This window comes from Melospiza melodia, chromosome 3, assembly GCF_035770615.1.
Source record: "Melospiza melodia melodia isolate bMelMel2 chromosome 3, bMelMel2.pri, whole genome shotgun sequence".
NCBI classification, from domain to species: domain Eukaryota; kingdom Metazoa; phylum Chordata; class Aves; order Passeriformes; family Passerellidae; genus Melospiza; species Melospiza melodia.
In genome coordinates, this window is record NC_086196.1 from 3,345,719 (window position 1) to 3,373,393 (window position 27,675).

At 38.5% G+C, this 27,675-nt stretch overlaps 1 protein-coding gene across 3 annotated transcripts in view; it reads left to right on the forward strand.

Moving 5' to 3' along the window:
* BMP5 (bone morphogenetic protein 5) overlaps nucleotides 1-22,129 on the forward strand; it is a 55,434-nt gene extending 33,305 nt beyond the window's left edge. For all 3 annotated transcript variants that reach the window (XM_063150670.1, XM_063150671.1, XM_063150669.1), the window contains 4 exons: nucleotides 8,302-8,499; nucleotides 16,195-16,271; nucleotides 18,150-18,260; nucleotides 21,896-22,129. In XM_063150670.1, coding sequence (XP_063006740.1) covers nucleotides 8,302-8,499; nucleotides 16,195-16,271; nucleotides 18,150-18,260; nucleotides 21,896-22,045 — 536 coding nt within the window. In that variant the 3' untranslated portion in view covers nucleotides 22,046-22,129. The remainder of the gene's footprint in view (nucleotides 1-8,301; nucleotides 8,500-16,194; nucleotides 16,272-18,149; nucleotides 18,261-21,895) is intronic.
* Nucleotides 22,130-27,675: the final 5,546 nt, after the last annotated feature.

A 27,675-nucleotide genomic window follows, 5' to 3' on the forward strand; every position in this document is an offset into this window, starting at 1 on the left:
CAGTTGAATGACACGTTTGTGTACAGATGGAACATGAATTTTTATACGACTCAGTGTGTAGCGGACTCGGTTCGTAACCCAGAGAACCCCACCCACCTTTCCCCCAACCAGTTCTCTGAGAGAGCTCGGGGACTGGCTCACATCAGCAGAAAAACCTTCCCTTGGCTTGAGTGAACTTCAGGCCATGCAGGTCTGGAGCACGTTTCTCCGTGCCTCCAGCTGTCAGCCGAGTTTACAGGAGGCATAGTACTTCTGTCCCCATAACTGGAGAGGTATTTAGGATAAAACCTGATCCATTAACCTTTCTGTTGCAACAGATCATTAAACTAAATGGGATTCTGGTAAGTAAGAGGATCCCTGATCGAGTTATTCCAGTGCTACACTGGATAATCAAGTCTGTAAAAACATACTAATTTTTAGATTTATTCATGCAGCCAACATGGGGAACCAATGGTTGCTGAGACTCCAGGGTGCTATTATATTGTTATCACTACCATTAAAAGTAATCTTTCTTACCATCATCTATCAGAGACATTTTTTGGCAATTACTTGTGTATATTTCTTTGCATCCCTGAAGATGGTGCACAAATAATAACAATAATGTCTACATCAGGAATAAAAAGAAGTTTGTAACTAATACAACAGTGTGAAAAGAAAATCTTTGGAAAAATGTCTGGTTGTTGTAATTCATATTTTTCCCCCTTTGAAAATACTGAAAAAAGTACAAAAAGCCACATGACACTGGAATGTGTTTTATTTTTTCTTTAGGACAGTATTTGGTATCATACGTCTCATTTTAGCATGAAATGTAGACTTTTTCTCTTAATGGGACATTTTATTTTGAACAGTAAGAATAAAGGTTTGCATGACACATATGGAAGCTGTCAACATATAATGCACTCTTTCCCTGGGGCTGTGGTAAATTAAGGATCAGGTTTTTTTGATTCTCTTTTTTAACGTATCCTCAACATTCTGCAGCATCCCCTTTTGGCTGATTCCCTGCTTTTGACACCAAAACTCTCTGTCATGATTCAAATGAGAGGTGATCTTTTTCACGCTGATGGATGCACGGATGTTGGGTGAATTGCAACATAAAATCAATACAGATGCACAAATAATTTCAAGAGCTCCATGCAACCTCTTCCTATATATATATCACATGTCTCCTAAGACTTAAAACTTGTTCTAGTTGATCAGCACCTTTGTATTAACATTTAGCATTTTTAAAAGTGGACATTAGCAGTGATCTGAACATCACTATGCTGAAGTTCTATAAACAGCTACAAGAGTAATACTTTTTCTATTTATGTCATTGCTGAGGAGAACCTAGAGTTGTTTACAGAGAATGGGAGAGGGACATAATATGGAATGTGATTGGTGATGATCCACAAAATCAAATGATTCCAAATACACAGCTGTCAACACAAGATCCTGAGTAGCCCCACTGCCATATAGTTCTGTGCCTTTTATTAGATCACTGCAGCTCTCACTTATTTTTCATCTACCAGCACACCAGAAGGGAAGAAACTGCTGTCTACTTTGAAAAAACAAAGATTAAGATTTCTGTTACCACATAGTCCAATAGAAGGTTTCTTTGGGCTTTCTTGTTTTTTGAGGTGGGCAGGCAGCAGGAACCCTCAGCTCCCCAACTCTGACTCTTCAAGTATTTTCAAGTATTTTTTTTCCCCAGAGCAAAAGCAAACTTGAAAAAAATAGGTTACTCAATCCAAGTGAAGCCTGTGGAAGGCTGATTCCCCCTTCAGCATGAATTTGGGTATGCTCTGATATGTGTCCCCTGGAAGGGGGTTTGGTTCTTAACCCCACATGCTGCATGAAGGATTGGTGAAGTTCTTCTCCAGAGATGTTGGGGAAGAAACTAAAAAACATAGTCTCTGTTTTCTACCCTCTCTTCCTCTTAGCCTAGATCTTCCAAGGTCCCTCTCTTCAACCAAGCCTTCAGAAAGGCAGCTTTCAGTGTGGCATGGAGTGGCTGGTTTGCTCTCAACAATCTGTGGCAGCACTCTGGCCTCTTCATGTTCTTGGCTGTATATTTGATGTTGTTTTGGCCTCATCATTACCGCACTTAATGTCATGAATTTATCCCACAGCTGCCCCTAGACCACCTTGGCCATGGTAGCTATCAAGTACTCTGGAGGATGCTGCTGGGTTGTTACCTTTAAACCTCTTGGTGGATCTGGTATTTACGAGGCAAAGTATGAGGAGCAATGTCTCCTCCATTACTGTCCTTATAGTGGAGAAACTTAGGAAATATGTATTTATATTGATATATATATATGGGCTTTGGCAGGCAATAGCTCTGACTGAATTCTGGGCCATCTGGAAGCCATATAGCCATGTTAGCACAGCACTGAACCCGAGCTAATACATCCTGCCCCTCAGCAGGTTTTATTAGCTTGGGCTCAAGCACCGCCTAAGTACAGCTACATTCATTTCTGGTTCAGAGCTGACTTTGGCCAAAATTGTACTAGTTTTAAATTAAACGTGCTCGGCAATACTGTGGTGTGAAACAAGCTGGAGGGATGAGTCTCAGTCCCCAAAACATGTCTCATGTCCCCATGGGAAAGGTCCCAGGGCTGCAGTGCTGCCTTGAGGTTCTGTTGACTGTGGTGGAGCTGGCGCAGGCTGTAAATGCACCAGGAGCACACTCCCACCAGGAGCAGAGGGGATGATCCAGTTCCAGCCGTCTTTAGTCAGCTCAGATAGGTGGAACCACAGTTTCCAGCTGGGCACAAACACTGTGTCAGCTTGTGGCACCCGTTGTTAGTAAGGGCACACTCCCTTTAAGCAGAAGGGCCAAGGAGGGGAGTGAAATGGGCTCCCACCCCTTCTCCTACCACCACTGGTGCACACTGCTCCTGGCTGTACAGCTGTGCAAATCACCCCACACCCTGCTCCCCAGACAGATGAAGGATACAGCTGCTTCTCAACACCATTAGTTTAGAGATAATGGCATTTGTGTTCCATTCCATTCAGAAGGCTTTTATCCATTTTGTTCTTTGGTGGATGACCAATTAATCTAATCTCTCCTTGTTTTATTGTCTTCCTGAACACATTTTTTAATGGTGCAGAAAAGCCCCGGGACTCCCACAAGCCACTCACAGTTTAAGTGCATTAACTTGGAAGGATAAATCAAGTACTTACAGAGCATTTTTGTGTATAATTACAACTGATTTTCTTTGTGTAAGCATATATGGTACTGCCACACTATACAGCATATCAGAGTTCCTTATGTGTTCCCAAGTGCTTTCTTCAAGAGCTTTATGAATACCAAAATTAACACAAAAAGATACCCAAAATTCCTTTAAATTAACTGAGTAAAAACAACTAAATGTAAGATGTGACAAACAAAAGATGAATCTAGTCTTGACTAAAGCCTAGGAAAGGCAGAGCAGAGCATCCAAGACCACCCATTTGTCAGAATTCCTTAAAGCCTCCAGGGAGAAGAAGAGTTAATAAAACACACAAAGCATGTGTCAAAAGCATATTTTATGTTGTTATAGATAAATGTGTCCACCAAAGGAAAAGTTTGAGCAACAGTTTATGTAGATTATACAATAGAGACAGTAAAAAATACTTTAGAGTTGGAGTGTTGAGGATGTGTTATATATAGACCATCACATTGGTGTTATTATCTTTTCTCTTGTCTTTTTTTACAATAAGCTTAGGTAGCCAAGCTCCAGCTCAAATCTTTTGTTTCAAGTCTCACTGCTCTCGAGAGTGCTGTTAGGGCATGAGAAACCATGGAAGTTTCTCTCTAATTTTGAAAACTACTGTGTCAGCTTTCATAGGCAGAGCCTATGGGCAGTTTTTTGCTCAAATATGAAATGTTATTGGACCTTGGATGCTCAGGATCTTTCTTCAAAAGGCCTTTCCTCATTTCAGATGTTGCTGCCCAAAAGAAGGAAATCCTAGGTGTGGCATTGGAACTTTAAATGTTTTTTTCAGCAAACTGCATTGAAATGAATTCTCAGAATTACTATATTTTTCATTTCTAAGTACAAATACATAAAATTATTACCAAAATAACTACTGTGACCTAGGAGTAGTGGTTAATCTAAAAAATGTGGTTTGTGACTTCTTGAACACTTTTGAAAGTAAATAAGTTCTTGTTTTTCATAACAAAATGAGTGGTTTGGTGCAGGCTGATGACTCAGGACAAAATAATGGATTTTGGAATTACTCATTGTGCTGTGCTGCCAGTGTAAATCTGGCTAGGATGCGTAACGACTGAAAGCTCTTGCAAAATAAGTGTCTGATCAATATTTTACTTAAAATATATACTGTCCGAGGAGATAAAGCCAAGGCACAGATCTTACTGTCATGAGCATCCACACTGGCAGTCTCGGAAAAAGTCAGCTTTCTCAATGTTATGAAAAGCAAGGATACGTCTCCAGGTCAAGACTGCAAGACAGATTATTATTGAAAGCTTGAAGGCCTCTTGCATTTCCATTTGGAGCAGCTGGAGGGGAAATGAACTTTTAAGATGGAACTTGGTCAGTTCATGCAAAGGATTGTATGATATGACTGCATGTGACAGAACTGAAGCAGACAGAGTGACACAGCAAATAGCTCTGCTGTTATCAAATTGAGTGCAATTCCTGTTTTGTGGGTGAAAAAATAAAAAACCACAAAATTGTCAGGATTGTTGAGATAGGACCTTTTTGTAAGCTGAACTTCACAGTTATTTTTGCAGCAGTGATTCCTTTATTATTAGGGGAGAGAATGTGAAAAGGTAAATAATATTCATTCAGTTCAGTCAGTCAAACCCAAACTTCCCTGCAAGCTTTTATGCAAACTGCTAAGGGCACTTTACTATCAAATAGTATAAAAGCCAAAAAGAAGTTTAAATGCCAAGTCAAACAAGTACATCTTGCCAAAGACTCAGAATCCTATGAATAAGGAGTAAGGAGTTCAGCAAATTTGAAACATAATGCTTTAAATAAGTCTTAGTCTCCAAATATACCTGCCAGTGTGTAGAGAAGATAATTAATTGTCAGAGCAGTATTGAGAAGTACATGCCAGAATGTGAAGAATACAAGGGCTCTCGACTATCACTGCACAGAGTAAATCAATCTATTGTGGTTTTGGGGTTTTTCCTAGATGCAGGGGCAATTGCAGTGGCTAAGTTCAGTGGAGCAGGCACTAGCAGACTGCTGGTTACTTGCACTTCTTTTCTTCTGAAATCTGAAAAAAATCTTTGAAATGCTAGGAATTAAAGATTGGATGGAAGGACAGAATGCAGCCCATTTTTCAGAACGCTTGACAACGTTGTTCAGAGATGCTCAAGAGAAGCAGGAAGACAAATCTCGCTGTTCTGGTTTTATGAGTTTCATCTGGCTGAAGCTCCGAGTGTAGTTAAGCAGGTCAGCCTGAGTCATTCAGCTGACTTTAGAAAGTATTGCTTTAATGCCACAGTGTGGAACAACTGCATGCCCCAGAGACCTGGATTTCCAGTTGCCATTGAAGCCAAGAGTTTTCAAAATGTTTACAAGACACGATAGATTAAAACCACTTACAAAAATGAATGCTACAAATGGAAATTCAGCATAGAGCAAATATTTTTTTAATGTATACTGAAATTGACACTACAAATAAAAATAAGGACTACCTAACAAGACCATGGCACACACAATGGAGCTACTGCTATGGCAGAAAGCTTGATGCTTTTCAGAAGCAGAATGTTTTGAAATACCTCCTGTTCAAGAAGGGGCAACGCTTTTTTAGACTGAAGACCATTTTTAGAATTTTTTCTTCCCCTTTTTTTTTATTTTAATAAAGGATAATAGAAGTTCTGTAAATGCAAAATTTCTTTTGAAAAGAAGCAACCTAAAATGGAGACAACATATGTCGCTTGAATTTCCAAACCACACATTTCAAAGATCCTCCCCAGAAGAAATATAGTGTCTCAAGGGCAGTGTATATTTTGATTGCTTCATCTTCTGAAAGTTGCAGTTAAGCTAAGGTATGTGATAAACTGAGAGAGAAAAGTTTAACAATGTACCCACAGAAGTCAATAAAAGTTTTCCTCTGCACCAGAAGCAGATCCAGTGTGTATTCCATTCATGAATTGAACAAATGAGTCCTAAAATCGTATGCTGGCTGCTTAGGAGATCAAGCACATAAAGGAATATAGTCACATAAGCTGTTTCTCTGTGTAAAAAGGCTGTGGGTTACAGGATTAATTTTTTATAGTATATCTCTATACCCTGGATAACCAAGTAAGCCTTAACTTGTGGAATCTTAATAACCTTCTCATTGCTGAAGTCTAAAGGAAGCCCAGAGGAAACTTAATAATATTAAAAGTTATTTTAAAGGGAGTTCACATTGGTTTGAAGGATATTTTGCTTCGCACACAATATCCACCATTGTAAATTCAGGGAACCTAAATTTAAATTCAGAAAAGCTTCACACACCTTTACAGTTCTCAATATATAAATCTAATAGTATTCTCCATATGTCCAGCAGTAATGCATTAATATTTTACAGATAAAATTAAAATTCTGAAAGTCATTGGAATGAAAAGCAAAGAAAAATAGTAAAAATATTCCCTCTAGAACTGAAGGGAAACGTGGAACTTTGTGGTGAGAAGCTAGCTTGTCCATGTTGTTATGAATAGAGAATAGCATGTACAGTTTTTCATATCTGACTTGCAACAGAAGATTGGAACATATAGAAATTAATGTTACTGAATTATTTAATAGTAACTCAAACACATGAAAAAAAGAATTAAAGAAACACAAGACTAAAAAAGCATTTAAAATGAAATCAGAAGCTTCAACAAATATATTTTTCCATTGCAGTCAAAAAAGCAATTATCAAAATTGTTCAGAATATGTTGCCAATTACTCTGCTCCATAACTGCTAACTTTCTCAGTTCTTCTCTTGCCTTTGCTGGGCTCTCTGTCACTGGAAACATCTTAAACCAATTTAAAGTGCTACACCTGAATAAACATGTTGTAAAAGTGTTTATGTATTGAAGTGGGTCAGTTCAAGGTATGGTATTTGGCTGGAACTTCTAATTTCTCTTTTTACTGCAAAAGGGCTGCCAGAAGGAGGAAGTCTGAGCTGAATTAATACATTTGTTACAGTGGAAGTAGAATGGAAACTACTTTAACCACAAATCAAACTGCCTCTTTCATTTACGCCAGTGATAGAGTTTTTTTAAGAAATATAGACCCTGGCGTGCGGCCACTGTGAGTTTGTGTTTGAAAAGGAAACCTATATGCTTACTTCTACAATGTTTACTCCCGTGTTTTCGAGTTCTTTTCCAGGGTGGTTGAGTTAGCAGCGCCGCACATTTGTGAGGCGGATGCGCCTTTGCCGCCCGCGCCCCGAATTTTCCAGCGGGTTTAGCGGAGCGCGGCGGCGCTGCCCGGTGCCCGTGCCCGGAGCCCCCCTGGCCGCACAGGACCTCTGTGTCCCCACCCTGCACAGCTGCACAGCTTCACACGACACTGTCTCGTTTTCTGACGCTCCAAGGGCTCTGCGCAGTGCACGTACGCACAAAAGTGTTTATGCTGCCAAAATAAATTCTGTTAAGAGTGAGGGTTTATTTGCTAAAATGTCACTGATGCAAGTTTCAGTGACTTGTTTTGCTTTCCTCTCTTTCAGCGAGGTTTAGACCACATAATATAGTGAGGTTACCACACAGTCCTGACTGCACAAATATTTTAAAGAAATATGCACATCCCCTGGGAACAGAACCAGAGTCAATAATACGCATATTTCAAACTCTCTTCTCTTGAACAACTGAATGGCTTCCTACCTTTACTGGTGAATGAACATCAGTTTGAGTAACACTGCACAATATTTATTTTTAAAGTAGAATTATATTTATTATTTACACTCCTATTTGCTACTGGTTTGCTTGTGGGATATAAAGTTCCACATCCCACTGAAGCTATGCAAAATTAGAAGACCTCATCACATTATCCTTTCTATAGGAAATAGACTTTAATGGGTCTCATTTATTTTTCAGTTCTATAGATGTATATGAGACTGAATTAAAACACCTCTGTACTGAATAAGATATATAGCACAAAGAGACTGCAATTTTATGAAATAAAAATTGTATCTGTAAAGCTGTTGAAACTTTTGCAAATTGCTTACCTTTTTTGTCCTTTTATGTTCTGTTAAACAAAATGTGGATAGACTCCTAATCATATAAATTCAGGATTTCAGCAAATTCCTTGCTATGATTCAGTCAGCAGTTGAACTCCTGCTAGGGCTTTGGGAGGGGCAGGAGTTCACTTTTTAACTTCTAATTCCCCTTGCTTTTAGGTCGAAGTATCAATGTTAAATCTGCTGGCCTGGTCGGAAGGCATGGGCCTCAGTCAAAGCAACCATTCATGGTTGCATTCTTCAAGGCAAGTGAAGTGCTTTTCCGTTCTGTCCGAGCAGCCAACAACAAGAGGAAAAATCAGAACCGCAACAAATCCAGTAGTCAACAGGAGTCCTCTAGGATGCCAGGCGCTGCGGGTAAGATGGAGCTATGATTTGCAGTCTTTTTATAGGAGGAGCGGGCACCTGCTCAAGTGCATCGCAGTCACAACAGCTCAAAAAGGTGCTGCTTATTGGCTGAAGTGCCAGAAACAGTATTCCCACTCCTCTTGCATTGTGTTGGCCCTGGGTGTGATCTGCCTTCTGTAAGTCAGATCAATTACGTGTATCATGGGCCTCAGGAGGGTGAAATGACCAAGCAGTTTAAGAAAGTCTGTGTCTGAGCTTGAAACTAAGCCTACACTGTATGCAACTGGATGATGTCTTTGCCATGCATAAGTTAAAAATAGAGGAAAAGGATTGCACCCCTACTATTTGTCTAGCAAGCCTCAGCAAAACTGCCTCTCAGCTGAAGAAGGCAAGGTGTAACATAAAAATCTCAATACTGGAAATGAGGAAGCTTAACCAATCTGCAAAATTGTAAACTGCTTAGGAGTTCAGACCAGCTGACAAGTAATGATATAAAGATAAAATATATCCCTATGTGGAGTGAAGTTTGTCCCTTACCTGAAAGGTATGGACAATAATGCACATAAAAATGTTCTTAATTGCTTTAGAGCCTGGAATAAATTTTGCTGCAGTTTTTCCTGAAACAGTCCTTTCAGCTGAAGGCACAAAGTCACTTTCTAAATATATTCACTTCTGAACAAACATTTCTACTTTTTGGGAAAAGGGTGTGAAAGTGTTTCTTTCTAGAAGCATGGCAGATTTAATAACAGCATATCAAAGCCTTAATATAAGGGCTGTTCTTAAATCCCATGGTAGTCTAAAAGTAAGCAAATCAATATTTTGTGGAAGGAATTCAGCCTTGGGGTGGGGCTCACCTATTTGAGGAGAGGTGTTATAGGCAATATGCATTACTTACATCTGTCTCAGAACCTTGACAGAGGCAGGCTAAGACTACTCTAATGCAATGAAAATGCCTTTCCCAGATCTTTTGCAGAAGGAAAATTTTACCATAATGACCAAAAATGACTGCTAAGTTGCTAAAGAAATCAAAGAAATTATTAAAATAATTTTTCATATTCTCTGGAAAGTCTGCTGATTTTGAGAATCACATTATTTTGGGTGAAGGGATAATCACCTAAGTACATGGTACATGCAAGATACCTAAATATAAATATCACACTTTCAGATTGAATCCTATGTATCTAGTGCAGGAAAAAGTGAGAATTGAAACAGATTTCTTAAGCTTCATTGATTATAGCAGGAAAGCCAAAGCTCCGTGCTGCTTCAACCTGGGAAAAACACAACCTTATCACATTGTATTGACGTAAGAATTACCTCAGGGAGAGCTGCCTGTAAGTCTCAAAATACTTTTCAACCTTGCCTCTGCTTCCAGTTGTGCTCCAGACCGGTTGTAAAAATAAGAAAATCAGAACATCTCTAGTGAAATGGGCATTATGAAACAAATTTTCTCCTAATCTTCTTAAGCATAGAGTATACTACTACATATGTTGATCCATGGCAGATCTCTTTCAGAAGAGATTGCAGGTCAAGAAAACCATACTGTTAAGAGAAGATCAGGTTAGGAAGCAATTGCGCATGCAATTGCATCAAAATCAGAGGCATTGCCTGGAGAGGGAGGCATTAGGATATAGGCAGGCTGGAAAAGATGGCAAAGCTGAAGGTAGATAAGTGACCACAGCTTCACATGGCAACATCTGTGGCAAAACTGCTTGAAGGTGTAGTTCCTGCACTGTGGCAAGCCACATTCAATGCTCTTGCCTTGCAGTTTGCCTCAACAATGCCCATGTCACAAGTAAACAAACTTGTTTGGCTGTCATTAATGATTGCTCACTGGACTTTTCCCACCATGGGTGATCCAGAATTCTTTTAATAACTACTGCAACAATACTCTTGAAATACTGTGGATGAGAATGCTGAAGGCTACAAAGGCAATGCAGGGATTCTGTCCAGATGCCACCAGCATGCAAAAAAGACATAGAGAAGAGAACATGTTCTTATTTCTCTGATCTCTGACTCTTTTCAGAATATAGTCCCTCTATATGGAGAGCCTGCTATCAGAGAAAAGCTGTGCTCCTTTTCTTTTTTCCAGCCCCAGGATCTGGGGGATATACTGCATCCCTTTAGGTTTGTGGTGCAGGCTAATTGTCCCTGTTCTCTACAGCTTCAGTAATGAGCAGAACTTCAAAAGTAAAATTCACATCTTCATATTTAAACACAAAAGTTTTTGGGAAAAAAACCAAAGAATTTTGCCCATAATCTTTCTCATGGAAGATAGTCAATAGTCTATATTCAATCCTCATTCATTCCTTGAAGCAAGACACTTGACACAGTGACTGGCAAAGATAACTGTGTGATGTAGGTCTTTTGTTTCTAAGCCTCTTCCATGACCTTGTATCTACAGCAAGTAAGACAGACACTGACAGTGGAAAATGCTCACTTACATAGCCAGAGGTGATGTAGCCTGGCCCAGATAGGTATGTTGTCATTCATATATGAGAGACTTCCAATATTTCTCCTTCTATACATCAGTCTCAACTTTATCACAATCATGTCTTCACTTCCTCCTTGCTTCTTTCTTCTTTGTTTTCTCTTCCTTTTTTCCCCTCTTAGTTTTTCTTTTTTTTTTTTCCCTTTTCCCCTTGCTCTTGCCTTTTTTACCTCTTTCATTTTGTATTTTGCCACCCTCTTTTTCCCTTTTTAAGTTCTTGGATTTCATCAACTAGCTTTACTGTGTTCTCAGCTTGTCAAAAAGGAAAGCTCCACCAGACAACCCAGCTCTTCTCTTCCAAAGGACAAGACATTTTTAAAATTGTTCATGAAGTTTCATGAAATCATAGAATGGTTTAGGTTGGAAGAGACCTGGTCTAGTGGAAATGAGGGGACTCCCTGCCCCTGGTAGGGGAGTTGGAAGCAGATGATCTTTAAGGTCACATCCAACTAACATTCTGTGATTCTCTCATATACACAATCTCAATATAAGAGAATTAAATCTTATGTATCTATTATTATAACACCTGGGAAATTGTTGACAGACTTGGGGTCACCACCCCTGTGTTGTTAAGAACTTCAAGAGGAGATGACATCAATGAAGTGTAAAGACAGACAGAATTAGGCTTAGCATTCAGGCTCTACCTGCCTGCTATGCACAGAGAATGTAACTCTTTTTTATTTGTTTAGTTTTATTTTTGTTGAACTATAGATAGAAGAAATAAAAATTAAAATCCCCAAACCAAAACAAGACCAGGCAGGTTGTTTACAAAGTAAGTCACGTAACTCTCCCCTAAAAAAAAGCTGGCTAAATTTTAATATTTTTAGCATTGTCTGAAAAGAGTTACAGTGTAACTGGGCACTAGAGAATAGCCACATTTAAATACTGAATAGTGACTTACACCAGGAAACTAAAGCTACATAATTTTTGTTCATATGGAGATAAAACCAGAAAACAATACTTAAGCCTACATTTTGTGTATGCTATTGATTGGTGTTACACAAACTGATTCAAAATATAGTATTTTGCAATAGTATGTATAAGCATGTTTTTATGTCTTTATTTCCCCTGAAAAAAAAATCTCATTAAATTTCTTATACATATATTTTACTGACCTCCTTCCACAGCTTTTTCTGCTATATAGGGGTTTAGATTCCACTGAGGAACAATGTTTTCTCAATCACAATAGCCTATGGTTTTGATTCTTGACAGAATAAGCATATGGGCTTTGAAGCTACAGTGTGTGAAATTGAATCCTTAGCACCAGATCTTATTATAAATGTCACATTTTATACTTACATAAAGTGTTATATTACACACAACATTTGTCCTCCATGAAAGGTAGAATTTAGGGAAGGATTCAAACTTTCCTGAGTCTCACTTTCCTCGTAGGTGAATAGGTTAGATGGCTTACAGTCTGTACATGCTGGCCATTTTATCAGGTGTTCTGGTGTGACCACACATAATCTGAACCTATATTCAGATGGCTCAGAGTATCACAACAATGATGACATCTGTGCAATGACTTACATATGTATTATTCAGATTTTCCCCTTTAACTGGAGGATGTTCTGCTACATCTTGGCCTTAAAACTTCTGTACATGTTCTTGAATATGAAGCTGCCACTGCAGAGAAAGCTGGCAAAACCATAATGTTCAGCTTTCGTTTGTTTGCCTGCTTGTGTGCTATTAAAAAACATATTGTGGTTTTCCTGACTTTCTCATGTGCATACTTTCCACATTTTTCAGTCACAGTTCTTTTGCAAAGTGGCTTTTATTCTATACATATGAGTTATAAACTCCCTCTAATAGCTGAGACAGAAAAGCTCAATATTCATCTCCTATGGGCACTGATGTTAATGGAAATGAATATATAGATCTGTGTGAAGAATGATTAGTGAACACAGGTCCAGTTTTTTTAAGTTCCTTTACTTTTAACTACCTTCACTTCTAGAGTGTGTGCAAAACCCATTGGATTGTTGCATACAACTCAGCATAAGGCATGACCCAGGGATTTTGGTTGCATAAAGGCATAGGGATTTTTGAAAAATTGTGATGTCTTAGGGCATCCTGCCTTGCTTCCAGTTGCTTCTCCAAAAAGACATAGATATCCCATGGGATGTGGTGTATATTTTGACCCTGCGTGCCCTGGGACAACTGAAAGTATCTGAGATGGCAGCACATAACCAGCTGTATGTGGAGATCCTTTAATGGTGGTCATTGAAGGCCTAGGAAAATACCATAGGAAAGAACACTATGTTTGTCTTTAAAAACCATGAGGATTTGAGGACTCATAGCTTAGAAAGCCTATCTTAACATCCCTGATGCTTATCTAGTATTGCAAATGCACATATTTGTGACTTGTGGACAGCTTTTGACACAGTTTTGGGAGTCATATTGGGCCCATGTGTATTCAATAGAAAGTAGGTACACAGCCTGTTTAAAAAATAAAGAAAAATCCTATTCAAAGAGCATGTTACCAATAAAAGAAAAAATTGTCTGTGTATTTTAAATGACATCTTGTTGAGTTTCTTCTGGGTCTGGTGCAGTCCAACCTTTTATTGGAAATTTGGATGATGGAGCACTCCTCTGAGATCTCATATCCTCTGTGAACTTCTGGAGAACACATTCTGTTCTATTGTTCAAGCTACTGAAAAGGATGCTACTACCAGCACTGATCCTTTAGGCACCTCCCTAGTAACCAGCTGCCAGGTGATTCTGTACCACTGACCCCAACTTTTGGGCGCAGCAGCCTAGGAAAGTTTCCATCCATTATATTCTTACCTATCAAAGTACTCTAACCTATCAAAGTTTTTGATTGGTTTGACCAATTTGACTCAAGGAATATGATAGGAGATCATATCCAAAACCCTCCTAAAAGCAAAGAGATCAACACCCAGAGCTGTTCAAAAGCCCACAAAGCTGGTCATATCATCACAGAAAACAGTCAGGTTGGTTAGGCACCGTTTGAACTAGTAAATTCATGCTTACTCTTCCCAAAACACCTTCTTTGTTCTTTGTGTGCCTGGACAGTTTCCATGAGAATTTGTTCCAAAGACTTCCCAGAAACTGCGGTTAAGCTGATTGGCCTTCTTGACGATGGGTGCGACATTTTCCATTTTGAATCATCGGGAATGTCTTTTGGTGTATGAATTCTCAAAAAAGGCAGGAAGTGACTTTGCAGTGTTGGTCAGCTCATTCCCCACGCTGAAATTCATCCCTTCTGCTCACATGGACTCGTGTATCTTCAAGCTGCTTAACTGGCTCCTAACTCTATCTCTTTTACTGTGGCTAGACCTTCTGCTGCTAGGGTCAGGGCCTTGGGAGTCCTGGGGGTAAATCTTGCCTGTAAAAAACAAGAGAAAGAAATCACTGGCTACATTAACCTCTTCTGAGTCCGTGTCGCTGGGCCCTTTGCTCTACTGAACAACAAAGCTGTATTTTTCTTATGTTTTCCCAGGCAACATGTTTATATTATTTCTGTGTGGTTCATCCCAATTACACATTAGTTTTGCTTCCTATTTGAATTTGAATTCAGTCAGGATTTTCCTAGACAACCACAGTGGATTTGTGCCGCATTTGCTTGGCTTGCAACAGGTTGTAACGCTGTTGTGGATGCCATCCCTCAGAACCTTTACTCCACCGTGGTTGCTGCAGCCCCATCACGCTGCAGTTCCCATCAACATCCTCATCCCCAACCTGTTCTTTATTCATTGATTTGTAAAACTACAACAGGGTCCTAAGGCTGACAAGACAGGAATACATTAAAAAAAGTTTGGTAGCTGATTACTTGACAGTGTGGTTTTACGGCAAAACTCATATTCTGGATAATACTACTAGAAAACAAGCTGGAATAACTATTTTACTTTATTTTATAATGTTTTTGGTTGTGGCCGTCACATCTTTGGAAAGACACAGAGAAACTGAAGAGAACCCAGAGAAGCAATGGTAACAGAAGTCAGGGTGGCTGACAAGAAGTACTTGACAAATTTGCGAAAAACTCCTCTAGGCCATATATTTGGAAGGGTTTACTGCAAGAATGGTGAAGAGCTACACAGATTAGTTAACAGACCGTGGAAGTTCCTTTCATTTTATGTGAAAAAGGAGTTTTTCTCTGAATCTTAATTACCCTGAAATTTTTCAAAGACCTTCCCATTTCAGTCTCAAGTCTTATAATGTTAAAAAAGAAATGTGCTTTAAAAAATTCTTTTTCTGAAACTAAAAGTTTTGTTTTATTTTCCCATGTCTTCATTTTCAGGGTTTTGTGGACTTTTTTATTTGCTTTTTCTTGTTGTTTTTTGTGAATTTTTTGTGAACTAATTTTTTTTTCCAGAATTATTATTTTGGTTCAAAAAAGTCACCTTAAGCATTCTTGAATTGGAAAGAGAGGAGACAGTCTTTACTCCATGCTCTGTCACATGCCTCACTTATGGCACCACAGGAATAGCTGTATAAACCAACTCTGGGGGCTAATGTCATCAAGGCATGATCCTGTTACTTAGGAGCAGTAAGGAACAAGCACTAGAATTTATCCAGGAGTAAGGTTCTCATGGAGAAGCATGTATGGAAGGTTCTGGGTGTCCTTCTATCCTGACACATCTCTGACAGAGAGCTTTCAGTCCTTGAAAAAGCACCTGTTAGTCTACTTGCTTACACTAGTATTAGCAGCTACAGATCATCAAGTGGTAAATATTTCCAGAATATATGGTAAAAATTAAGAAGTAAAGTAAATATTATGTGCCACTGTGTGTTTAACTAAGAGACTTTTGGAAATTCTCTTGTTTCTGGACATTTTTTATTGTTGGTAATTAATCTTTTGAATTGAGATACTTTCTTTACCTGGCAATTAAAACCGTGCCAACCTAGAGATGATTTCCCTGATAATTTGGATCAGGGTCTCACTTGTCCTCTTTGATGACCTGTGTGGATATTATCAGAGGTGTTACTCAGCTGGCCAGCAAGTAGACACCTTGTAAACCCGTTTCCCCTAATACTGTATGCAATATTTTGCCAGGGTACAGAAATTGTATCAGTCTGACTGTGCTGATTCCGTATTTCCAGGTTTACACTGCCTTCACAACTAACCCTAGGAGTATAAATGACAGTATGGTTTTCCTTTCCTTTGTACAGCTTGGTAAGGATCTCAAAAATAGCTAAAGCTTGTCAGTTCTAGCAATGCTTCCAAATAATTTATGAATGTTATTTACTTCCTGCAGATTATAACACAAGCGAGCAAAAGCAAGCATGTAAGAAACACGAACTTTATGTGAGTTTCCGAGACTTAGGATGGCAGGTAAGATTATATATGCTCTTTCCTAACAGTTCAAACTGGGACAATCTATTTTAAGTTCCCCATTATTTACACTCTGTTTTCTTTATGGAAATTGGTATCAAAATGATGAGAGACAGATTATTTAAATGCATTTTGTAACAAATCCTTATCAATATTGCTATCAGTATACCTTTTTTAGCTCTGCTCTCAAACATATTGCATATATTAGTGACTTTATGATATGGATTCATTCATATATAGATAAACTTAAACTACCACTCAAGAGTTGAGTGAATCTGCACTAAATGAAACAAAAATCTCCTCATCAAGTAATGAAAGGTTTTCAATTTTCACTAGTTCAGATTTAAATCCCCTTGTTCAGTGCTGTCTGCAGCAAGTCAGAGAGATTTCACTGGGGTAGGGTCCTTAGGGAAATAAATCTTGGATTTATGTCCCTAAGGAAAATAGGCTCAGTGATCTTTATGATACCATAGCTAATTTTATATAATTTCTGAGGAAAACTCGTTCTGCCATACAGTAACAAAAAAAAATAATATACTTACAGTAAAAGGTCATGAAGTCAGAGGCAGGGCATTATGGGAAAAGAAAATAGAGATCAATCTAGGGTTTTTTTCCAGAAAGCAAGGAACTCTCTATAAAGAAAGAACAAGAAGGCCTTCAGCAACCTCTAACTATTGCATATATAGGTAAGAACCCAGGGACGGTTGCCTGTGCATTTCAGATTTCTCTGAATTATTTTAAAACCATTCTCCAGGAGCAGAACAAGTCTATGAGGAGTATAAGTATGCTATCTCTTTAGTGACAGCTCAACCTTTATGCATCTAGCTCAGACTCTCATATGGCCTCATCATCCTTTCTGATATTTTGTAGTATATTTATCCCCACAGCAGCCTGAAGAAGTAGGCAGAGGCTGTTTTCCCAAGTCTGCAAAGCATAATTGCCCTGTGCAGGGCCACAGAGCAGGCTTGTGGTATTGAACTCAGGCCGCTGAACAAGTGAGCCATTGTCTCTTGATTACAGGGGGTTTTTTCAGATATCAACAGGTTTTTTTTGGTTTGGGTTTGTTTTGTTTCGTTTTGTTTTGTTTTTAAACAGTAAATTCTGGCATGCTCCAAGATGTGCTGGGCTCTCAGATCAGTGGCCATAGTGGCCGCAGTAGTCAAAGGAAACAGAAAATCTCTTTTTAACAAAAGGCTACTGTGAGAATTAAAAGTTTCGGCTGGAAAGCCAGACCTACACTGTACAATATTTGATCAGTGAAACACAGGGTGAATGAAATAAGATACAAAAAAATAAGATACAAATCCCAAGTAGCTACTTGATCCTCTCTGCCCTTCCTGCAGCACCTCTATTACCTGGCAGAGGAGGAATTCAGCAAACTAAACACACAGCTTTCATTAACATTTTAAAATATTTTCCCTCTTGTGGTCTTTAGCCCATGCTGTGTTGCTTGAAATACTGAAAATGTATGATTCATTGACATGCCAACAGGGAATCCCTGGCAATGCTGTCTCACACAGTAATGCAGTTAACAGTGCTGACTATGCTGAAGGAAGAGAATGCATTTTAATTACTTTTGTTGCACCAAGAAGTGCTCAAGATTTTTAGTCTGGAATGAAAAGTATTCTGCAAATATATTTTAATCTTCAGTCTCCCTTATAGCCTCATTATTTGGTATTCAGTACAGACTTTTAGGTTTCATTAATTTTCATCTCAATTTTCCATGAACAAACAAGTACTTTTTTTTTAAAAATAACATTCATTTCACATGCCACCTTATGAAGTTCATTTTGTCATTGAGCAAGTCTTAGTTTGATATAGTTATAAATTCCCTGAGTGAGAAAATATAATGAGTGGATTTATTTGTTGCTGTTTTAGGATTGGATTATTGCACCGGAGGGCTACGCTGCGTTTTACTGTGATGGAGAGTGTTCTTTTCCCCTCAATGCCCACATGAATGCAACAAACCATGCCATTGTTCAGACTCTGGTATGCCTCTGACTGTGTTATAGTTGCCTATGCTGCAGTTGTTTGTGTCTCTGCTCAGAGTCCGACTCTTCTGTTTACCACTACTGAATTTTGATTATTTCTTGGTAAATCATAACTCATTTCAAAACCTGTTTTAGTGATTTTCTTGGAGAGAGGATGAACTGCTCAGAGTGGCCTGTGTGGTAGGTTTCACTTCCATTTCAAATGCAATAGCACATGAGAAGACTGTGTTGTATTACTGGAGAATTGTGTAGACAGGAACCAAAGGGGCCCCCTGGTTTGACTTCCAAGAGTTTTTGCAACTTATTGAAGCTCAGTGTTAACATCTACATGCTATACCTTCCAGAAATGATGACACTTGGCCACTCTACGGACCTCTGTTGTCAACTGTTGGCACAGATTCCAACACTGTAATTTAATGTGAAGCTTTGCAAACAGATGCATTTGCATGTACGAAATTGTGTTCAGTCATGCCTGGCTTACAAATGCAATTTAAAAATAAGTGTGTTTGGATCTGTTGCTCTGCCTGGTACATGTAAAAGGGGATTTGCAGCCAGCTTTCTGCCTCTGCTAATTCTTATGTTAGTCCTGTGCCTCAGCTGGAGAGGCCAAAAAGATGATCTTAGTTGAGGCAGCTGGCTAGGCCCCCTCCAGCCCAGCAGTGTTCAGCTACAGAAACCACGACCTTTAGGCTGTGACTAAATGTCATTACATTTGAGGCAAACGTCTGGTCGGTCTGGTCAAAACCTGATTTTTCACCTGTGCCAGCTGAAGAGCTGGCTCTGAATAGCTCTGGTATTAGCAGAATGGTTAAGGAGAGGAATGAGAGATAATACACAAGGAGGGAGTCTCAGCACAAAATGAGAACAGGAAAGGGCTGTCATCCCCAGTCAGTTTCTGGAACGTTCAAGACACTCAGCTGAGATTAGATGGATTTCAGGTTCTGTTTGATTTAAACTAATAATCGTAAGATATCCTGATTATCAGATTATGCTGATGACTCTGTCCAAGGATAATGATCTTTTTCTTTCATTTTCACATCAAATCTGGGCCTGAAAAACCTTCCCCCTTGAGAAATGAGTGGAGTTACTGCCTGGGATACCAGCCCAAACACCCCCCTCAAATTTAAACCCCACACCAAAAACAAAAAACCCAAAACCAAGCAAGCAAACAAACAAAAATAAAATTTTATTTCTTTCTTATAGGAAACAAGTTCTGTTTGTGAAAATTGCCAAATATTTCTACATGAGAGGGTCATTTTCAAAAACTCAGCATATACTTTTCCCTTCCATTCAATTATTCATTTACTCACCTTCTCCAAGTCCCGTCACCAATGCAACATTATTCCTCTATACTAGAATTCCAGTCAGCAAGATTTACAAAAAGAAGGGAAAATGTCAGAGGCTGAAAATAAGTAGAAGTGTGTTAAGGAGTTCAGGTGAAAGGGAACAGAAAATGCCAGTTGGCAAGGAATACAGCAATGTTCTTAGAAGACAATGAAGAACAGCATATCTGCAGTCCTGAGCAGAAAAGAAGTAGGTCAGCAAAGCAATAGTTTAGTATTACACAAGCATTGTCCAGAAAAGTTGCCAATATCATTGAGATCCCCAAGTTAGAGATCCCTCCTGCAATTATGGACTGTTAAATAAGAGTTGGCTCACTGCTACTTTCTCGTGTGTGTTTTTCCTTTCCAAAAAATGGTTATTTTCCCATTGTAAGGAAATGTGTGTAGTTTGTCCTATTTTTTAAATTGGATACTTAATTTTTGCTCTTTTTATGGCCATTTTGGAATTGTGTGTCTCCCTTTGCATGTACTGTACATGCATTCAGTGCAGCCAAAAAATCATGAGGCCAATTAAGTTTCAGCTGTACATAAATTAGATGAGATAACAGTAGTTTAATGCTTTCTGGTTTAAATTATACAAAATTCAGATTTACACAAGGTGTGCATATGGGGATGGCTTGGGAAGCAATTATTCATATGCTCCACCCTAATCCAAATGCAGTCACCTCCTGGCCATAATGATTACACCATTCTGAAAAAGCCTGCTCTTTGGTGTGGGAAGTGATTGTTCCTTGGTACCCCTCCAAACTTTACTGATTCTTTTTTATTTTCTTCTGTAACAAGAATAGGAGAAATACAGGCCTGTACCTCACTCTCTCCCTCTCTTGTTTCTCTGCAATTAAAGTCAGGCAAACAGACAATACACGTGCATATAAATAAAAGACAGGGTACATTTAATAAGCTCTATTAACTTTCTTCTCATCTCCTGCATCGCCCTCAGAATAGGCACAGGGGTAGCATTGGCTTCCTGGTCATGGAAGGCAGTGGATTATCAGGTTGGCTTGCACTGAATTGGGGGTAAACACTTGGAAAGGCTGTGAACATCACTTCCAAGGGGGTATTGTGGGGCCACGGATCTTCCATCAGGGGTGGCAGGGGCTGGTGGGACCACGATTTATGGCTGGACAAACATCTGACCAGGTCAGGCACAATAATTTTTTTTTCCTCTGGTGCTTTGCTATTCGTTTGTTAAATATTTTTTAAATGTGTGTCTAAACTGTTACAAAACAGCTACTTCAGGATTTATTATTGCTCATTTCAAAAGGCCTTCTCATGGTAACTGTTATGTAAAAATTGTTTCCTGATAGACTGTTCCATGTTGGCAGGCAAAGGCTCTGGGTTTATCTCACTGCAAGACAGATGGCTCTAACAGATTTACAAAGACTTAACATAAAAACAAAATCTATTACTGCTGAAGTCTTCATCCATGCCTTAATAATCTGTTGCCCTCCCTATTACAACTCCCTCTTCTCTGACTCTCCAGGTTCCAAGTCTTCAGTGAGTGTAGAATATTACATCCAATCTTCTTTCAAGTACAAAGAACTTGAATTTCTGCCCTTTTATTTGTTTGTTCTGGGACACTTTTCAAAACTCTTTTCTTTTGCTTTAATCTTTCATTGATATATTTCAGCCTGGTGAACATAAAGACTTCTCTGCCTCAGCCCCTGCCCCAAATCTTCTGTCCAGCTGGCACTCACCTTATGAACTGATTTTTATTTCAATGGAAGAAAAATTGGCTCCATAGATACCTAGATAAGACCTTAAAATGCACTCATACTGTCTTAGACCCCACATCTTACCATTTCACAGGCTGAAAACAGTTTCATTATGAGGCTTTGCCTGCACAGCCTTTGCTGTCTGCAATAGATTTTCCTCCACACTGAGCCCCCACCACAGGAAAGCATTTTAGCACATGCTGGGGTCCTAGTGAGACCTGGGGCTTGAGCCTTTGCTTCATGTTACGCCTCGCCCTCAGCAAAGATGGCACAGACAATATGTTTAAATGTCTTCCTCAGCAGCTGCCTAACTCCAATTCTCTAAATTTCATCTGAAAACCAACTTTCTGTCTTGGCTGCTTCTCATTTATCTCTCCATCTGCTCTTATTGTATAACCCTGCCCGTGCAACTGAAATCAGAAAAATGTGCTGGAGGTAAGCTGTGCTTTAAACTTGCTAACCGAGGAAAATTTGTGACCACAGCCCTTGCTGAATTGCAAAGACATGTTTTGCACTGACATTGTCCTTGCACCTCTCTGTTTGATATATGAGCTGTGTATTTATCTGTCTTTCAGGTTCACTTGATGTTCCCCGATCACGTACCCAAGCCATGCTGTGCACCAACAAAACTGAACGCAATCTCCGTGCTCTACTTTGATGACAGTTCCAATGTTATTTTAAAAAAATACAGGAATATGGTGGTGCGTTCATGTGGCTGCCACTAAAACAAAAAAAAAAAAAATAATCTAAAGCAGAGGGTTTTATTCAAAATTGTAATAAAGTCAAGATATGAGCATTGCTGATGAAAAGGCAGGCCTAAATTTATTCCATTTCATGTCATCTCTCATTTAATTGTACAGTATAATGTACATAGTAGCTTTTATTTATTTAAAAATATATAGTTGCTTTTGTATGAGCAAAATTTCAGAACCATTTATTTAATGGGTCACCTCATTATGCAGCAGAAGTTCACAAATTAATTTTTCCATTGACCATACTGAAACTTGCTTTATCCCATTTCAATATTGTAAAGTAAAGCCTTTTTGTATGAAATTTTTTAAACAAGAAACTCCAGAAGTTCTGTAACTGCTTTGTATTGCTAGAAGAACTAAATGCATTTGGTCATATTTTGCCAATGAAAACTGTGGCAAGGTATTTATTTAGAAAAAGGCACAGGAAGAAAAAACTAAACAAAAATGCTCAGCTAAACATATTTTTTTTCTTTTAGAACTTCTGCTCCATTAGAAAAAGTGAAATGTTGAACAGTGCTTGAGAAAATAAATAGGATATAAAAAATAGAAGTGAAAAAATTGCACATAATTGTTATAACTATTTTCTTTAACAAGACGAGTGTAACTGGAGGAGTATGTTACTTTTTGGCTTGTGACCTGCAGAGTTTGCAAAAGGCTCCAGGCTTCAGAAATTCTGTGTAGACAGACTCCTGCCTCTATCCATGACTTTCCAAGTTAACGCTAAAAATTGAACTACAACATTCTTACCTCAAATCCTATCAGTCTATTATCTATGACACTGCTCTGGCAGGTATTTTTATATTAGTGTAAAACAAGCCAAAATCAAATTTAAAAAAAACACACAAGCCCTCCCATTACATACACGTGCTACTATATGCACAAAGTATACAGAACACAGGGTATGGAAGGGCTTTGCTTTATTTAACTCCCACTTCTGGATGTGTTTTAAGAGTGTGCAAGGGAAGGCACAGGGGGTGCAGCAGTTGCCACATGTTTAATCAAAAATCTTATCCCTGGTGGTGGCTGTTTTCAGGTAAAGACAAAAAACACCTTTCCTAAGATGATGTTATGTAACTTGCAGCCCATTTGCAGTCCCGTCTGCTTTTCTATCAGGTGGGAATTGAGTTAAATAATGGGACTCAGTAAGGGATACTTTTCCTTTTATTTAGCACTTGCAACTTTAATAGTTCTTAAATCCATACCAACAAGTTTTTATTCCCACTAAATTTTGGTCTCAAGTTAAATCCTTTGGCTTTGAATTACACAACCAATTACAAATTACCATTCCCATCTTCACTACACACAGGTTTTTTTTTTTAATTGATTACACTTAATGTCTTTGGGCATCCCTTTGTTTTAGTGCTGTGAAAGTGAGAAAATAGAAATGTTTTTTTTCTCTATTACATGGCTAATTATCACATATGCTTTTATCATGAACTGCCTTCATTAAAAATGCTTCCTTTAAACCATTCTCAAAGAGCTGCTAAAAATGGATAGGATTGATAAGTTTCTTCTTAGTCTAATCATGTAAACTCTGACTTCTCTGGTTATTTAAAACATATCTCAGAAAACTCAGATGATTACAGACTGATAAAATCAGCATGTGTGTGAGTGTGTGTATGCATGTGAATAGGCAGCTGTTGTTTCTGCAGAAACTAATTTATTTTATCTTGCTATTGGAGTAATACATAAATCCTTTCTATGCATACACTCAATTAAAAAAAAATTAGCAGTTCTGATTTCAGCCTTGGGAACTCTTTCCCCTTAATAGAACAGTTCATTTTACACTCCCATCTGTATTTTACACTGACATTACCTACATATCTAGATTTAGTTGCAATTCATGCACAAGAATATATAGGAAAAAAGGTCTGCATCTGAATTACCATTTTAGAAAAGTTAAACTCCTCTGTCATATTCAAAAAATTAGCGTTTTTTGGTATAAATTGGGTAGATGGATATGCTTTTTTGAATTCAATTTATTCTAAATGGAATTTGATGGACACTAAATTTTGGGTACATTAAGTAATATATTTTTAATAATGGTGTACCATTTTGAGACTAAGAAGCTGAAGATTATTGTTATATTATTCTTTAAAATATGCTGTTGGAATATATTTCTATATTTTGAGACATAATAAACCTGTAATAATGTTTGCCTCTGCTGTGGCTTTGCTTCTTAGATACATGAAAAAATGACGCTGACTTGATGTATCCTTTTTAAAAGGAAAAGCAGGAGATCATCCATGGTTATGGACAGATTTTATTGTAGTTCATTTTTAGTATAGACATTTTGCAAAATAACTTTTATTTTGTTGCTTCTTAGACAGCCAATGGTGAACCATCTACATTTCTAATAAAAATCATACCTTCAAATCATACCTCCAAGTGCTAGTACTCTACTTAAAATGCACTAGAAAGGAAAAATGCTTTTTAAAATTCCTAATAAATCCATAACTGATCTTTCCTCTGTTTGTAATTATGGATAGTGGCACCAAACTTTCTGCATGCTCTGGAGAAGTAAATGTAGGCATGTTTTCATGTAAAGCTGTTCAGATAATCTCTTCTTCAGCAGTTCCAACTAAGGCAGGACTTTTTGTTCTTTTCCTTTGTCCTATCAAATACATGTTATTTTATATATATTTATGCATAATATACACACACATACTTAATGGAATATGTACATAAATATATAAAAAATTACACTTATCTGTAGCTATATCCCTTTCTCTAGTTATGAAGACTTTTGCACTACAATTTAGGACACAAGAGCTTTGCTCTTTTTCAAGTTGTTTAAGGCTTCAACGTCCTTAACAACTTGAACCTCAAGGGCTGAAAACCCAAAAAACCCCAGAATTAATGTAGCAAGGCTGTCTGGTAGCTGGCAACAGAGCAATACATTGGACTAGTGCAAAACCCAGCTAGAGAGGTCTTGGAGAGTCGTTGGTGTGGATGCCTTCAAGCAAAACGACCATCATGCTTCTTTCCACTGTGCCTCCATCTGAAATGCTGGCCTGTCCTTGAAGTGCCATGACTCTTCCTTCTGCAGCAGGCTGTTCAGGTCAATATGCAATTGTGTGAGTGTTTGGGTAGCTAGTGAAAATGAAGGCACTCCAGGGGCTTGGGTATCTTCAGGAATAAGAAACCAGGCCTTACTTGCTGCACGTGAGGACACGGCTGATTGTTTTTGCATACTGGGATGTATAAAACTATAAAAGAGTACTTAGTCTTTACATTTTGATGTGAGTCAATTGTCAGACCCTTTGGGGCCTCATTTTGGTAAATGGCAGATGCATGAGTGGTGTGAGTTACACCTGTGATGTAGACACATTAACTGAGACTCTCTTAGGGACAACAAAGAAAAGTTGCTGTTTTGGACTGCAAATCACCTATTTCTCTCCAAAGACAGGTTTAGGACAGTGACTCTCCTTAGACCTTGTTTAAGCAACTGTAGCCAGTGACAATCCCTGACACCTTAAAAATAACATTACATTGTTGAAAAAGTTTTACTCAGATGTTTATTTTGTGTTTGAAGCTTTGAGAAACCTCCTGTTGTCATGATGGGATGTCACACTTTTGCTTTGGAATATAATTTTCTCTACCATTTACAGGGGAAAGGGTTGACTGCTCACTGTGTACTACTTCTGTTCCAGTTGGTTGCTGGTTTTTGAGCTTTTTTATCAATTCCTCTTTTGGAAAAGTTTCATGATAAATTGAATTTACTCAAAGATTGTTTAAAAATGGCTTAGGCTTGCACTCACAAGACTCTGAATTGTTTCAGCAAAAACCAAAACATTCTAATTACCAGGGACTTAAAATTACATTATTTGTAGTCTCTACAGCTTTTTTACTAACACATTCAGCTGTGTAGAGGGAGAATCTGACATGTGGTGCCTGAATGACAAACCAGCCACATGTGAGTTATACAGCATTATCTTTTACTATCTCATCTGAAGTCACAGAACTTGCAAAATGTGATTTACAATGTGTTACTGAATTCTTACTCACAGGGCTTGAGCAAGATCTTGATTAAAAACAAAAGAAAACTAAACTAAAAAATGCAACAAAAAACAGCAAGAGGAGGTTTTCTTGCCATCTTAATTCAAATAAATCAGCACCAAACGTGGTATACGAGGGGTCGTGAATCTCATGGGAATTAAAAGGGCCTTTTGTATTTTGTTTTCCACATTTACAACACATGATACAGACGCTTCTCCCAACTGTTATATTTCCAGCTAAATGCTTTCTGTTCTCTTCCTGTATGTTTTTGCTTCCAATAGGCACCACTGATTATTCTTATTAATACGAATGAATATTCTAATTGCTTTAGCAGATGTTAATGCTTTACAATAGAAGTGTCTGTTATTAGTATTGCTAAACTTTACATGTACAGGAAAGTGGAGAGGCTTGACAAAGAGAAGAGCAGATGAGATGCAGGATAGGGAACACAACCAGGCCACCAGTGTCCCAGTGCTCTAAACCCTGCTGCACACTCTTGGCAAAGGATGCATACACTTGGCACTTCTGTCCATGCAACTCATAACTTTAAGGAAAGATAAGCAGTCTTAGGGGTTATCTGGACCTATACTTTGCATTTACAAAATATTTTTCTATTTTCATGGCTATTTGTGTGCAGAATGCAGACCGCACCTTTCCAATGTGGGAGGGGTGGAATTTAAAAGGTACTTCTAGGGGAACCAACAACTATCTTGCAGCAGATCTGGGAGCACCTTTTCAACAGGGTCATAAATCTGTATCGGTAGAGCTGAAGGCAGCGTTACATCCCTCCCTTTTCTTACATTTTCCTCCTCCTCAGTGGGAAGTTCAGCAATGTGTTAAGACTGGGACTGTATTCATATCTGTATAGCAGGGGCTCTCAGGCCAGATGTTGGCTGGAGATGTGAGAGCAACATATTTTCTAGGGAGCAGCTCTCAGAGAATAATATTGCAGCAAAGATATGGGAGCAGATCTTCTCTGTAAAACTTGTCCTGGTCTTTTCTGGGTTTCCAGCTGACTTATGAGCAGAAACACTTGTGAAAATGAGAAAGGTATTTTACTAAATTGTAAGGAGAAAACTTTGTGGGGGATCTTTCTGGCATCTCTGCCCCCATAAATTCTTTGACAGAGAAGTCCAGGCTTGAACCTGGAGCTACTCAACTGCAGAGAGACCAAAAGTTGGATAAGACATGGTAGAGAAACACAATGCATATATCAAACTCCCTAAACTGATCTAATTGGAAAATAAAGCTTTTCATGCCTGGTTATTTTCTTGGTTGCTGAGCTGTTTTGCCACAGCAACATGTGTTCCCTTTTATTTGGGCAAATTTTACATCCACCACTGGGATTCTTTCCAAAATTAGTGTTTCTCCCTTAACCTCTGCAAGGGCTCTTTTCAGCCTTCTCTGCATGTTATCTGTTTTATTATTCAAGACTAACAGCTCCCACCGGGAGTGCTCTTTCCTAGACTGTGCTGCAGGGACAGAACAAAGACAAGACCTGCCAAGTCCGTTACTTGTTAAACCAGGATGAGAAATCTTTGAGAAATCTTTTTACTTATTTTTTCTTTCATTTTTGCATGCACTTGAATTTTTCTTGGTTTGCT